Source organism: Condylura cristata, unplaced genomic scaffold, assembly GCF_000260355.1.
Source record: "Condylura cristata isolate star-nosed mole 26May11 unplaced genomic scaffold, ConCri1.0 scaffold00022, whole genome shotgun sequence".
Lineage (NCBI taxonomy): Eukaryota > Metazoa > Chordata > Mammalia > Eulipotyphla > Talpidae > Condylura > Condylura cristata.
The window spans coordinates 32,415,224-32,430,297 of NW_004567123.1; the positions used below are offsets into that span (position 1 = coordinate 32,415,224).

General features: G+C 50.8%; 1 protein-coding gene across 1 annotated transcript in view; it reads right to left on the reverse strand.

The window, feature by feature from the left end:
- ZFP64 (ZFP64 zinc finger protein) overlaps positions 1-12,471 on the reverse strand; it is a gene marked incomplete at its 5' end in the record, with an annotated part of 65,247 nt that extends 52,776 nt beyond the window's left edge. Inside the window, one exon of the mRNA XM_012728133.1 lies at positions 12,201-12,471. Coding sequence (XP_012583587.1) covers positions 12,201-12,471 — 271 coding nt within the window. The remainder of the gene's footprint in view (positions 1-12,200) is intronic.
- Positions 12,472-15,074: the final 2,603 nt, after the last annotated feature.

Sequence of the window (15,074 nt, forward strand, 5' to 3'; positions counted from 1 at the left end):
CCCGCGGCGGCGGTGGGCGAGACTTAGGAAACTCAGCTGCTGCTCACGGCTGGACAGAGCTGCCTGTGGATTCCGGGCACCAGACTCACCAAGACCAAGAGTGACCCAGGCCCGGGCGGGGCCAACCGTCCCTACCCAGGACACAGGACTTCGGGTACAAAAACCAGGTCGGGTGACGATGACCCCCCGACTGTGAACACGCTGCCCCATTTTCTGGGGACCCAGAGCCTGGTCCGCAGGCACGAGGGCAAAGCCATCTCTGCGGCCCCATTCTGTGCGCAGGAGCCTGAGTAAAAGCCAGTCCTGCCCACCGGTGACGGTCCGGGAGACAGGCAGCACGGTGTTCTCAGCAGAAGCCAAGGATTCTCTCTCCGGCATCAGAGCTAAAGCCCCCCCCATGAAGGCCTCATTCTCAGAGTCCCTCACGGTTGCTACCTACAGAATCTGCTTGCAAACGTGTGTTTACGGCACTGTCTCGGCTCCCGTCTCTCAACTAGCTCCCACCTTGCTCCTCATTTTGCTTATCTAGTAAACTCTTGTCTCACCAGCACCGAGACTTTATTTTCAGTGAACACAACTTTCTGCTCTACAATTTTTTGAACAAAATGGCTGGAAGGCACTCAAACAGGAGTGGGTGAGACGGTGTGTGGGGTGGCCAGACCCTCCCCACAGCTCAGCCTTGGTACCCCCCTCAAGCCTCCTGGGAGGCAGGTGCTGGGTGCTGCATCTGAGGCTGCGGCTCCCTGGCCTCCCTACAGAGGGACGGGGCTTCTCTCTCCCTGCCCACCTGCCCTCCGCGAGCCTGCACACCTGTCTGGGGAGTCACAGCACAGAACAGCAGGAGGGGGGTGCTTATTGGGTTCCACCCCTCAGGTGTCTTCTCATTTGGGGTGCACAGGGTGGGATGAAGCTCCATTTAGCCTCCCATGCCTGTACCTTTAATGTCTCCGGGGAGGCAGCATGACACCAGAGGAGTCAGGTACCCACAGCACCCCTCGAGGGGTGGAGTAAGCAGTTGGGCATAGGTCACCCTAAGGACCCCAGTAGAAGGCAATTAGGCCAGAAAGGGCTTTCTCAGAGCGTAGGGTATTCAAACAAGCAAGGTCGTTGACTCTGATGACAGAGCGGCCAGAGGAGCAGGGGAGGGGTGGAGGGACTAGGTGTGGGGTGGAGGGGCCTGGACCCTGGGTGTGGGGCGGCATATGTAGTTGCTGAAGTGAGAAACTGCACACCTGAGACTTGTATAGTGCTATAAACCAATGTTACCTCAACTTAAAATAAGAAATATAATCCAAAACCTGCTTAAACCTTCAACCATAATATATTACCTTTACTCGCAAATTCAAATGTTCAATTACTTCAAAAAACCACTATGGAACATTATGTATTAATGCTTTCACACGTAGTGATCGTGTACTCTCCGGTATTGGCTTTTATGCTCTACTAACAGAAAGGTATATTTTATGCTGCATGACAAAAAGCAACACAGAAGCTGGATGAAATATACTAGCTATGGAATGATCTCCAAAATACAGTGAGCACCCAAAAAAGCCAGATGAAGTAAAAAAGGGAGGAAGGAGTGATAGGAATCTACATGTATGTATGTTCACTTGCACACACACAAAACACCTGCGGAAGCACACACACACTCACACACTCAGCCTTGGGCTTTTCAGCTCCCTGAGCTTTAGCTTTCGCATAGGAGAATGGGGACAATGTCCACTCCTGCCTCCCAGGGCTGCTGTGAACACTGAAAATCTGGCTTATTCAGCACATACTTTTTAAGCGCCTCTGTGCAGGCAATAAATAATGTAAATGTCTATCAAGTGGGGAGGGGCAATGTGCTGGAGAATATGGGGCAGAACTAGGGTACAGGGTGAGCTGGGGGCGTGCGGTTCTTAGCAGGCTGATGCTAGAAGGCCTCAGCAAGGAGGTGCCATTTCACATGATGAGCATTCGGCTGCAGTTGCCTGGAATTCAGCAGCAACCCAGGGGCTTTGGGGGTTCCGCGACCTGGTCTGGCTGGGGATTCCGGGCTGATTTTATCGGGATCGCCCTCTCTCCCACCTCCCTCACACTGCCCCCTGCAGGAGTCCCAGAGAAAGCCTCAGGTGGCCTTGACCCTGCACGGGCAGGTGTCGCTGTGGATTTGGTGCAGGAGTCACTGCAGCGAGACTCATCTGTCTCCTCTGCGTGCGACCTGGACCCATGCATCTGTCTCCACCACTCACTAGCTCTGAGGCTAAAAGTGACCAAGTCACTTTTCTGCTCTTCAGGGATTTTTTGGGCAGTAAAATGGGGGAATGAGCAGACCCTAGAGTTGAGACCTTTGTGATGAGCCAAGTGCTACACCGGGTGGAAGTGGAGGTGTCCAGCCTGCACCCCAGCATGGAGACCCTGAGCTTCCCAGTCCCACCACACGTCCTGCCTGGCCTTTCAGCGGTCACCTCTGCAAACACCCACTTGTAGTCGAGCCCAAGAAACGTCAGTGGCCCGCCCCAAAGCCTTCTTTAGTAACTTGCTACCAGCCTGCTCTCTGTCTCTGCTGTCCCCATCTATGGTGGCCCTGAGGAACGAATCTCGTCACTTTGTGTCCTGAAGTTGCACCTTCCCTCACAACCAGCCCTGGGGTTTCCCCAGAGTGGGAGCCGGATGCTGAGGAAGCAACCTGCCAGCCCCAGGTGAGCGGCCGATGGAGCAGGTCATTTCTGCATATTCTTCCTTCAACCCGCCTTCACACCTTGGTGTCTAAGATCCAGGTTAAAACACACCGGCGGGACGTGTGGCAAGAGCCGGACAGTTATCAGGTGATACTATGCAATCAGACACTGCAGTCAGTGACTTGTCTTGTGCTCTGATGTGGCAGAACGAGGGGCACTGGCCTCGGGAGCTGGCAGAAGTGAGCCCCGGAGCCCAGGTGTGCTGGGCAGGGTGCCTCTGCCGTGGGCGGGAAGCAGGTCTGCCCACAGGAGTCCTGTAGCCCTTTTTGTCCCCAAGGGCACAGTCACCTGCTTTGTGACTGTTTTGCAAGGGCTCAGATGGGGCTCTCCTCCCCGGGCACCCCAGCAGCTCACATACCTGGCCTGGCCTCGTGGGGACCTCCCCTGCTGGCCTGGCCTCCTGGGGGCCTGGCCCTGGCTGCCTTTAGTCTTGGTGGGTCGTGGGGCACTGGCCAGTCGGCCATGAGCTGTTTAGCGTGCAAGGGTGTTCTGTGCTCTCACAGAGAACCTAGACCTCTCCCTGGGCTCGGCACCCACCGGTGGCCTTGGGCCCGGCTCACTCCACAAAATTGCTCTGGGAGCAGTGTTCACGTGGCCCAACCTGTGCTGCTTCTCCTATTTCAACTTCAATGACAAGCAAATCCATGGTTTTCCTTTTCTCTTTTCATAAATTAAAAAAATGCGTTCTTTGGTTTAAAAAAAAAAAAAAAGAATACAAATTGTTCTTATCAAGAGAGAACAGTATAAAGAAAAAAACCATCACCCCCGGGCTGGCACAGGTGACATGCCTGTGCCTTGTCTGCTCACTGTAAGCTGTTGTTCCAAAGCACTCATCTCCATGTGATTAAAGAACTATCTGGGGCTTCCCTGGGGCACAGCAGGTTAAAGCGCAGCACTGCAAGCTGACTGCAGCCACCTTCAGTGAAAGTTCGATCCCAGCCCCAGAGGTGACCCACAGGGCGCAGCAGATCTCTCCTGACCCGCCCGCTGCTCCCCTCAGCAGTGCACTTTGTCTATCTGCCTGTTCTGCTCCCTGCTCTGTCTCTGGTGAAGCCTCTCACCGCCCCTGTGCCTCTGGCCTGTACCCCAGTTCTGTATGCATAAACAAATACGTCTTTTTTAAAAAAAGGTATCTCAGGCTTAAAAAAAAAAAACTATCTGGGAGATTATTTAATAACCATCCCCTTCTGCATGTGGCTGGATGAGCCACCGGCCCCCAACACAGGACTTGGCCAAGGGCCACAGCTTGCAGAACACTGGCTGAATTAATGATCGACTACAGCAATTCATTCTTTGTGAAAAGACATCCAAAGTATAAAACTTACATAATTTTGTATCCTTCTTTTCTTTATTGTTACACAATTTTGCCACATGATAGTATTTCACCAAGCTGCTCATCTAAAACATAACTTCTAAGGATTGCATGAAAGGCCTAACGAAGCCACCGTCGTCTTAGCTAAATGTGTCAGCTCCCTTTCTTGGACTATGAGGAAGCTTTCATGTACTTACTTTTATAAATGACATCTATCAAAAAATTAAACTGGTCTCTACTTTCTCCAGATACTCTCCTCAAGTTGAAGAACTGGTCCAAAAAGCATAGTCAAGTCATTGTCTGAGGTGCATAATTATACGATCTTTCCAGAAAATCAATTTCTAGTCTGTACCTTGACCATCAAATAGACTATTTCCCAAGGCAAAATGAAGTCACTTTAGTTTAACTTGCATTTTTGTACAACTGGTGAGGATGAAACGATTTGGAACATTATCAGCCATTTGGTACCCTTCTTTATGGATTAACTCATTTTTTTAATACTAAGTTCTCACGTTTTCTCACTGGCTTGTACGTGATCTTTACAGATGAAGGCCATTATGTCACTGTCCTATGTTCAAATCTAAGCTCTTTTCTTCCTATTTCTTCCAACGTGGTCCCTGCACCATGCTCACGGTTCACACAGAGAGCTCTTGACTCACATGCAGACTCGAATTTCGTTTCCCCTCTTTTGCTTTGACATCAAAGACTCTGGGGCTCTTTGGAAGGGTTTTCAGGGTGCAGTAGACACAAGTGCGGCCCTGGAGAGCCCTGAGGTGCCCGGCCCCGCCCCCACGGGCACTCTACAGGTGTGCAGCACTGACCCCGCCCCCCTCTCTCATTGGTCTGGAGGCAGACATCGGTCAGGAGCTGGGCCAATCAGACCCCCTGGCCCAGAATTAGGAATTAGATCTAAGACATGGATTTGGTGTGGATTTTCCTTCTGAAAAACGAGCTCATCAAAAGGGGTGGGGTGGGGGTGGTGGTGAGTGGGGTGGGGGCGATCACCTGGACCGCGACACTGCCAACTCGAACCGCCTCGGAGAGTCTCTAATGCAATTCAGTTCTGGGGAGACCCTGAGTCTGTTTCTAACAAGCCAGGGCAATGTTCTCGGTCCACGGGCCATATTTTGTGCTGTGGCATCTAAAGAGTTCCTGTAAATTTCTAGCTCCCGGTGTCCATGTCTTTCTGAGCTCAAACTGCATCGCTGCCCTTGTGCTCTCACTTCCCCGGTCCTTCTATGTACAGAAATCTCCTGTGGCTTAACTACAGTCAAAGAGGAGTCTGTTACAGGCAGACAACAATCCTGAGCGGAAGGAGTCACCAAACAAGAAAAAAAAACCCAGACTTCAGTGGAACAGAACTTCACCCCCACACCCTGGTCTTCCCTCCCCCTCCCGGCCACCCCTCCACTCACCCACCCAGGTGGGTTCAGCTCCTTCTGGGAGCCAGATAAGAACCAGATACTGCTGCACGGGGGCCCCCTTCCTTCCGTCCCTCCCCTGGGCCCTGGTGCTTGGGTTCCCAACCTGGTCACCAACCAGAGTTCCCACGCGGAGACTGGGGAGCACGCTCGGTCTCTTACAGATCTATTTTCTATGTCTCCTAGGTAATTCTTTCGCACACCAGCTTTGAGAACTTCTGTTCTAGTTCATTCTAGCAGGGCGGAGACAGGAGTGTGGCTCTGCAGAGTCCTTGGGGTTGGGCATGACAGAGCCCCTCTCTTCCCTTCGCTGGTCCAGGGGGGTGGGCACAGGAACGGGGCATGCATCCCCAGTCTTAGCCCCTGGGATGTGGCATTCCGGAGGGGTGTCTCTGATGAAGAGACGCTGCACTGTCCACTTCTGTGGATGTGTTTGAGTTGGACTCAAGGCCCAAAGCAGGAGTTATCCTGTGACCATGGTGGGGGGCATCAAGGAAAAGGCCATTGCCACGGCCAGCGTGAGGATGCAGAGAACTGGGCACCAGCCCCCTCTCTGCCCTGTCTGTCTCTCGCCCACGCCCAGCTCTCTGGTCTACCAGCAGGGGGAAGCTTCTGCGCTGCCCCAAGCCTGGCCTGGAGGCTCAGCTCCCTGCTCAGGCCCAGGAGATGTTAGCCCTGGGGGACTGGTCTGGGTGTCTGCATGTCTCAACGGCGTTTCGGGGCTTCTTCTGGGAGGCACTGGGATGAGGACTTCAGTGACGGTGTCAGGAGGGCCAGGCAGCCGGGTCGAGACCAGCTGCAGCCCTCTCTGGTTCTGTCATCCCGAACAGGCTCTGACACATACGCCCCTGCTCTCACCAGTTCTCAGAGCTTGCCGGAGGTCTCCACCCGCAGCCACCAGGGGAAACGGCTCCTTCTCACACCTTCCTCCCAGAGAGAGGAGGAAGGCCAATGAGTCCTCCAAGACCTAACAGACATTTGATCTTATCATTTCCCCACTGGGACCAATCTACTCCACTGTCTCTGCACAGGCTGCGCTGGGCAGAAGGTGGGCTTCTCTCACAACCGAAGCCTCCTCCCGTCCTGGGTGGGTCTAGAATTCTCCGAGGACAAGTGTCTCCATCACCTCAGCCCTGCACCTGGCACAACAGTTCCAAGGCTGCCTCACTGGAGCCCGCTCCCAGACTCCTCACACATTAATGAATTGAGCCTGTGGGGGCTTTTCCTTGTTCTCATTCAAGAGCCTTTTAATTGAGCGGCTAGGAAGTGCTGGGTCCGCCCTGCGGGGATGCAGCTGGCTAGGTCTCCCAGAGGTCTCCGCTGGCCCAAAGGTCTCCAGGCCAGAAATCAAGAAACTAAACCACTAATCTGGGGTCCACAGCCCCACTTAAACCTTCAGATTATTTTTTAAAAGCGCTGAAAAATCAATGAGGTGTGCTGGTTTTTCCCTATGTCAATGTCCTCTGGCCAGAGACCCCTGGGGACACACTTGTCATTCAGCTCTCTTTACATTGGGGAGCTGCAGGGTCTCAGTCAGAGGAGCCAGGGAGAACACAGGGCAGGGAAGCCTGCACTGGAGACTTAGCAAGGGGGGACAGCCTAGTAGCTAATAAACGTTATGGAGGCCACAGGAGGCTAACGTTGTGATAGGAAAGGCAGCAGCTGTCACTCAGGTCAGAGGACGCTTGGGACCCCCTGGCTCAGGTGGGACTGTGTAGGCCTTGTATCTGTCCCGTTCTGCCAGTCACACAGTGGACCTGTCTCGTGCTGACGTTCTTGATTGAAAGAACGCGTGGCAGAAAGGAGTGGTCCCCCAGGAGAGCCAGCAAGCCCCTGTCACCAACGCCTGGCTGATGGCCGCTCCTGGCGGTCCAGGTTGCTGTCCTTTCTCAGCTGGCTGCCCCTGGGCCCTCCTGTTCCCCAACCTCCGGCACCTGCTGCTGTATTCACTGCCTCTACCTGACCCACCAGCACCTGAGCTCACGGCTCTGGCTGACTAACGACGGCATGTCACCAAGTAACTAACGAATTGCCAACTGTGATATAGGCTCGGTGGGACGTGTGGCATGAAACTCAACCTCAGCACTGGGGGAGAGGGGAAACCACGGCAGGCTTCTAGGTGGAGGTGGTTTTTAGCGTGGGACCTAGAGAGTAGGCATTAACCAAAAGAGGTAGGAAAGATCATTCCAGGTCAATCCATGAACCAGGTTTCGTACCATTTTCCCTGAGCTGTCTCATTTACTCTTCACAGTCTCCTGACTTGGTAAGTACTGAGAGCTCACACAGACAGGTGTGAAAGTCTTCCATGCAGGAACCTGTAGAAGCCTGCAGAATCCTCTGAGGTTCTATCATCACTTCCATTTACAAGTGGGGATAGGAGACCTTAAACTACCTGGTCAGCAAGTTAGAGCTTGAACCCAGGTGGCCTGGCTCAGACTCTCAGCTGCCAGACCCACAGCTTTCCTAGTGACTGTTCGCCACATTTGAAACACAAGAGCCCAAGAGGTCTGGGGACTTGCCACAGTCACGCATAGGGCTCCGAAGGTCCCATGCGGTGCTCACTCTGAGTTAGGGCCTCACTCCAAAGCCTCATGCTGTTTAGCCACCAACGTAAATGCTGACGTATTCCCCTGCAGCATGAGTACCTAGCTTTAAGTTCTTAAGTCAAACACCAAGCAATAAGCAGTTTGCAAAGCTAATAGGCAGAGAAAACAGTTCACTGCGCAGCCAGCTGTCCCCAGGCAGAGGAGACATAAGGGAGGAGAAGGGCTTGGTGTGATCAGAAGGCGAGGGTCAGGAGTGTGTCTGCATGATGTCTGGGCGACGGTGTCTGAGAAGTCGGCCGGAGTGGGGGGCCAGGCAGACTGCGGCCTTGGCAGCCAGTGATGCTCAGAGGAGGCCCGGGACCCCCTGGGAGCTTGTTAAAAATTCAGATACCTGAGCCTGGGCCCCAGAGACTCGAAGTGCAGAGAAGCAGGCTGGCTCTGGGATCCGTAATAAGGGGGTGAAGGAGAGGGCGCCTGGCTGGGAGCAGGTCTGGGAATGGCCCCTGTGGGGACAGTGCAGCCCAACTTGGGAAGAACTGGGCTGAGAAAATCAAACTAAATAGTATGCAAGAAAGGACAGAAAGTGGGTTTCTGCTTGTTTGGCTGGAACATTCCAGAGAAGCAGCTGGGTCAGGCCAGGAAGCAGCACGTAGCAAGCCTCACCAGCCACCCACCAATGTCCATAGCTCTGATCACCCCACAAACTTTCATACAAGTATCTTGGGGTCATGATGATTCATGCACATGAATGAAAGCGCTTGTCCTTTAAGGCCAACTGTAGAGTCTCAGGCCCTTTATGTGGCCCGTCCAGTCCTCCAACCCCCCATGATTACTGCGTGGTTATCAGGCACCTCGTTTTCTTACCTAGCAGTAGCAGCTGCCATTGCAACCCCATTTTACAGATGAGGAACATTAAGCCAAGAGATGCAGCGACTTGATCATGGTCCAGGGCTGGGGGTGGAGACGGGGAGCAAGGCCAGCAGTGCAGCTCGGAGCTCCTCCCCCACCTGGGGCCATGTGAGCTGGACACTGAGGACGCCAGGTCCCCGGTACGTAGCTCATCAGGAACTTAAAGTCTTGAGATTGGGCTGGTGTCTGTGGGCCTGGGGGGGGGGGGTGGCAGGAACACGGTAAATAGAAGTTCAGAACCCAGAAAAACGCAGAACCCAGAAGGGGCATCACACGGGGCCCAGTACAGGCAGACACCAAGTGTGTGGAGTGACTGGCAGCTTGCGTTTTGAGGCCATGGAATCATGCCCAGGCCTCAGGAGACCAGCAGGGCAAAGCTGGAACACCTACACCCCAGCGCTGTCCGGGCCTTGGCGGTGGCTGAGTCTCATCCCGCCTGCAGCTTGCTGTCCGGCTGCAAGAGCTTCAGCTTTAACATTTTCTTGGCAATTTCCTCTACGATCAGATCTCTACGATAGACTTGAGAGAAAGTAGGACTTTCATGAAAGTTTGTGGGTTTGTGGGGTGATCAGTTAATTTATTTCAAAGTTTTAAAAACTCAGTAGAAACACTGTTTGGAATGTATTAAGGAAACCACCACAAAACGCTGCTTATTGTCAAAGAATTCAAACAGCGCACCAGATGACAGCTGAGAAGGTGAAAGTCGGTCCCCACTTCAGAGGTTCTCTACTCCCCAACCCTGGAGAAGCTATCTGATACACACTGACTGAGAATAAGCCCTAAGATGCTGGTGGGCTCACCTAGGTTCACAGATATATTCCGTTTGCCCAACAAGATTTCTAAATGTGGACTATTGCACATTTTTCAGCTTCTCTGGAAAGCAAAATGTCTAAGTGACTGGACCCAAGAGTAGCTGTAGCTCTGAATGAGTCACTGACACTTGCATCCTCCACTCACCAGTCCCCACCACTCCCTAATACTTAAGCACCTCTAGGTGCCCTTGAACATTACCGTGCCTATTCTAGAAGTTTCCCCTGAATATAATACAGCACAGGCACACAAACATATACTTTCTTATACTTAACTTGAGAACCTTTCTATATTTGTGCAAAGAACCAGCTATGACTTTTCAAGGCTAAGTCATATTCCATTGTCCGAATCCCTGATATTCACCTATTTAACTTCCTCTTGACATATACAAACAAAAGCTCCCCTTTATAACATATTGTAGGAACAGTCATGGTGAATTTTTGTATAGAAAGCATAGAAAAAAATACATCATGACTTTTCCAACAACCCAATCTATTATAAATCTCCTTGTATATTTATATATGGAGATTAACTTATGAATATTATTAATTAACTCAGAACAAATACCTAGAAGTATAGTTACAGGGTGATGTGCTTATATGCACTTTAATTTGATATGAAAGGTTTTCAGTTTAGGATTTTAAGTATAGAAGAGATCAGAAAGTTGCTCAGATTATATAAATGTACATCACCAGAAAATAAAAATGGTACCCTCCCCCACACTTCCTGTGATTTGTGATTCCTCGCTCCCTCTGGCAACAGGGCATCCTGATGGTTAATGAGCTCTTGTATAGCATTTCCTGCCCTTCACTGACTTTTCTACATGGTTCTTTTTCACAACCTTTATTGACTTTAGGAGTTCTTTATACATGAAGGACATTAGACTTTCATCATATTTGCTGTTAACTGTTTCTCAGTTGTTTGTCTGTCTTTGGATCTTTTCTATACATTGTTTATTTGGGAAAAATTGTAATTTCATTTGCTCCCACATACTTGATTCTTTTACTTTTGGGGGAAAGAGAAGGATCTACAACCTATCTTGTTTGGTAGGTACAGGATTAGTGTGTGTATATATATATATATATATATATATATTTTTTTTTTTTTTAAGATTTATTTATTTATTCATACAGAACTGGGGTACTGGGGTACAGGCTAGAGATGCGGAGGGTGAGAGGATTCACCAGAGACAGAGTGGGGAGCAGAACAGGCAGACTGACGAAGTACACTGCTGAGGAGAACAGCGGGCAGGTCAGGAGAGGTCTGCCTCCCATGTGGATCTCCTTTGGGGCAGACGGGGATCGAACTCATGCGGAAGTGGCTTAAGCTTCTTAGTGCAGTGTTTTAACCCGCTGCGCCACCAGGGAGGGCCCAGTATATATATATTTTAATTAAAAAATTTGAGTGTATGGTGATAGCACATGGGTGATTTGGTGATGGGAAGCCCATGGGGATTACAATTGATATGAAAAAATGCATAAAATGATGTGAAAATAAACTAGTATATTATTTAAAAAAAAGTGGTAGATAAAAAATATATAGTTAAAATATGTGTAACTCTTTACATAATAATCATACTTTACTGTAATACTTTTGTCTTTTAAGTGTCCCTTAACTGAATGCTACCAAGTGTAATAAAGTACACTGTCCATGGGGAAAAAAACATGGAACAAGGCATTCTGGTCACATTACCCATTTGCGACTATTAAAAATATTTCAGTATCTTCAGCTAAGAAAATACATTCTCCATTTTCTCAAGGACCCAGCAGCACCTGTATGAGCTCATCAATGAGCTACGTCATATTTTAAAGTTATCTGTCTGGTCCCTTAAGACAGATTAGATGTTTGTGTGTGTGTATGTGTATGTACAAGTATATGTGTGCATGTACATGTCTCTCTGCGTGTACATGTCTGTGTGTACACGTCTCTGTGTGTACACGTCTCTCTGTGTGTATGGTATTTATCTTAGTACGCTAATGGTTTTCTGTAATTTAAGCTCGGCTTGACCTGCAATTTATTTTCAGCAGAGTAAGTGGACAGAGCCCAGAGCTGTGTCCAGGAGAGGGGAGGCACCAATGCCTGTTTGGGGGTTAACATCAACTACCCCTGCAGCTGTCTTTATGCAAGCCATGTAAATTCAGGAATCACTGAATAATCCCCCCACTCAAATAATCACCTTTTAAAAACTTCAGTGCATCTTCTGCCAAGTCTTTTCTTCTTACTGTGGAGGTTTTGGTTCTAGAACTCTTTGTTTTGTCTGTTTCGTGTAACATGTGTCAATATTCATAACTGCTAACACACTGTTTTAACCCAGCAGTTCCCACGCCTGGCTGGGCGGCTGCTTCCCAGTGGAGCTTGTTAAAAATAATGAATCAGCAACCCGAGAGGCGGATCCAGGAAATCTATACTTTTAACCAGTTCCATGGAGGTGCTCAGGACAGAGCCCGGCCAGCGCTAACCCACGCCCGCCCGCCCGCCGTACCTGTGATGGTTTGGGTCTCCGAGGTGATGGTTCTGGTGGTGGTGTGCGTCTGGGTGGCTGGCACTGTCTCCTCCGACACAAACTGGACCGTGCTGGGGGCCGGCCCCGCCGTGCTACTCAGCTGGCAGCCACTTTGCTTGTGAGCAACAAAGGCATCCAGGTTGTTAAACTGCTGCTTGCAGATGCCACAGATGTGGAGGTCAGGGGTCAGCTCCACCAGCACCGTGGTGCCACCTGGAACTCCATGGATGAAGGAAAGGAGAGTCACAGATTAATTCCAAACAACACAAATCAGACTCCTGGGAGGAAAAAAGGAGATGGTGGGGATGTGGCTGGCTGCTGGCTTAATATCCACTGCATTCCCCTGTCCTCCTTGACTGAGGGTCCCTTGGCTGTCCTCACAGCAATATACGCTGACCAAGTGCACTGGCCCGTGATGCACTGGCCAGAGGGGTCTCCTGGCATTTTATGCAAGAATGTTCCTGGATGTGTAGAGCTGCTGTGTACAAACAACCACCATCTCCCACCCCAACTGAAAGGTAGTTGTATTTCTCAGATATTATGAAAACTATCTAGCCCCTCCATAATGGTCCTATAAGAACCAGGAGTCTAAAAATGTTTTTCCTTTATATACTTGGAAATCTCTGCAACACCATGCTGGAGGAACCCCTGGGAAAAGTTTGGCATGGCTGGCACTGTCTCGCTCTTCTTCTGATCTTGAAGGCAGATGTGATGCCAGGTGCATCTGCAGCCCTATTGTAACTATGAGGAAAATGCTAAGATCTGTATGGATGCTTGTCTTTCCTTCACTGATTCCCTGAATCAACTCTGAAGTCAATCAATTCTAGACTTACTAAGTCAGTATAGTTGGGTTTTATTATTTAGAAACAAAATTCAATCTTAACTGATAGGGGATGTTATTTCTTAAAAATAACGATACCAAGATTTATAATGTGTTAATAGCTGCAAAGCTCTTATCACAGTACCTGGCACTATATTAGAAAGTGCTACATAATGTTAAAGAAATAAAATTAATTAATAACTCTAATATAACTACCTTTATTTTAATTTAAAAAATTATCTTTGCTTTATTATAAAGAAAAATGGTTAAAATTTAGGAGCAGTGGCAAGTAATCTTCCTACCTATGCATAACATAAACACCACAAAATATTTTCTTTCATTTGTTTTCTATACACTTAAAAATTATTTAAACTCATTCAGTTTTAGAAAATCCATCTTTCTCTCCCCACACGCTATTGCATAAACATCGAGCTTTATCACTAAAATCTCTTTACAAAGATGATTATTGAATAACAACACATTATTCCCTGTTATCCCTGCATTATAATCTTCTCTGTGGCTATTAGGTCTATTTTATTATTTCCCGTTTCCTCCAAGTCTAAATAAAACAGAACCACTGTTGTGCACAGATGGTTGTTCTACACCCCTCCTATTTTATGAAAGTTCAAATTTCCCCAAGTCTAAGACAAGACATTTCTGTGGAAATACGATTTGGTTGACTTGCTAAGGAGAGAGACTCCGGGCTGAGCACTGTAATGTTAGGAGCCTTTCTGGAGTCCCCCCAAACTCCTTGCCCTGACTCCCCCAAACACCCCCCTCGTCCTCCCCAGCCCCACGCTGAAATCAGCGGTTGGGAGAAATGAATGATGCTTTCTCTTCTCTTTTGGAGCACTGCCTCCCAGAGCCACGTAAGCACCCCAGGACCAGGAGAACAGGAGCCCAGAGATGGGGCTCCCTTCACCCACCCTTAATGGCCAAGGGGTGTGATGCCCGGATGAAAGGTTTTAGCAACACCCCAAAAAGCCACTGGTACAACCTGGGCTTTCTTGGCGTCTCACTCTGTAACTTGGCAACAGTGACTTGAGCTTGGGTTCTCACTCATAAAACGCGGAGACGTTTCCACTTTCTGGGGTTGTGAGGATTAAGTGAGTAGTACTGGGAAAGGCTGGCCATAACAAGCCAAACCAAACCAAACCACACCCAGCGCAAGGGGCCCGCCCTCCGCAGGTTACCTGGGGTGTGGAGACCCCTCAGAAAGTCGGCGTCCCCGTCGGCTTTGGTAGGGAATGAACTGACACCACAGACAAGAGTGGGTGCAGGTTTGTGTTCCGACCCAAAGAATTCTTCTGCCTCAGCCAACTTCTCCGAGCAGGAGCCATCTCGGCACCAGACAAAGGCGCGGGAAAGGTACGGAAACCCACGCCCCCGGCCCGCTTGGGGGACGCTGAGTGGGGCGCAGGAGGGCTGGGGCTTGGGGCAGTGCATGCTGCGCAAGGAACACCCGGCCAGCTTGGGGGGCAGCGTCTCCCCGTGAACATTAACAGGCCCCGGCGGGCCAGGTTACCTGCCCACGCGCGCTCAGCCCTCGGCGCCAGGGTCCCCGCCCGCCCCGCAGGCCCCGCCCCGCCCGCAGGCCCCGCCCCGCCGTCCGGCCCGCCCACCTGGGGGTGGGGCCCGGGGTGTGTGTGTTTTTTTTTTTTAAATAGGCGCTCGCGCTCCCAGGTGGCTGCGCCTCCCCTGGACCACACTTTGGGGGAACAATGCACCGGGCGAAGCCGGGGACAGGAACCGGCGGCGGTCCTCCTCGGAAATATTAAACGGAAAGAAAGCGACCACCGCCCGGTCGCGTTCAGCTCCCCGCCTTTAAGGTGGGAGGGCGGCGCGGGGAGCGGGCATCGCCAGCCGGCCGGCCCTCGCGCGACCCCCGCACGCCCAAACTTCAAGGGTGCGGAGCCGCGGAGGCAGAAGTTTTCCCATCAGCGTGGGGGCGGTGACCCCCCTCGGGGCACCCCAAGCTCCGCCTGGGGAGGGGGAGTGCCCCGAGGGGGCGGCGGTCGCCTGAGCCCTCCCCC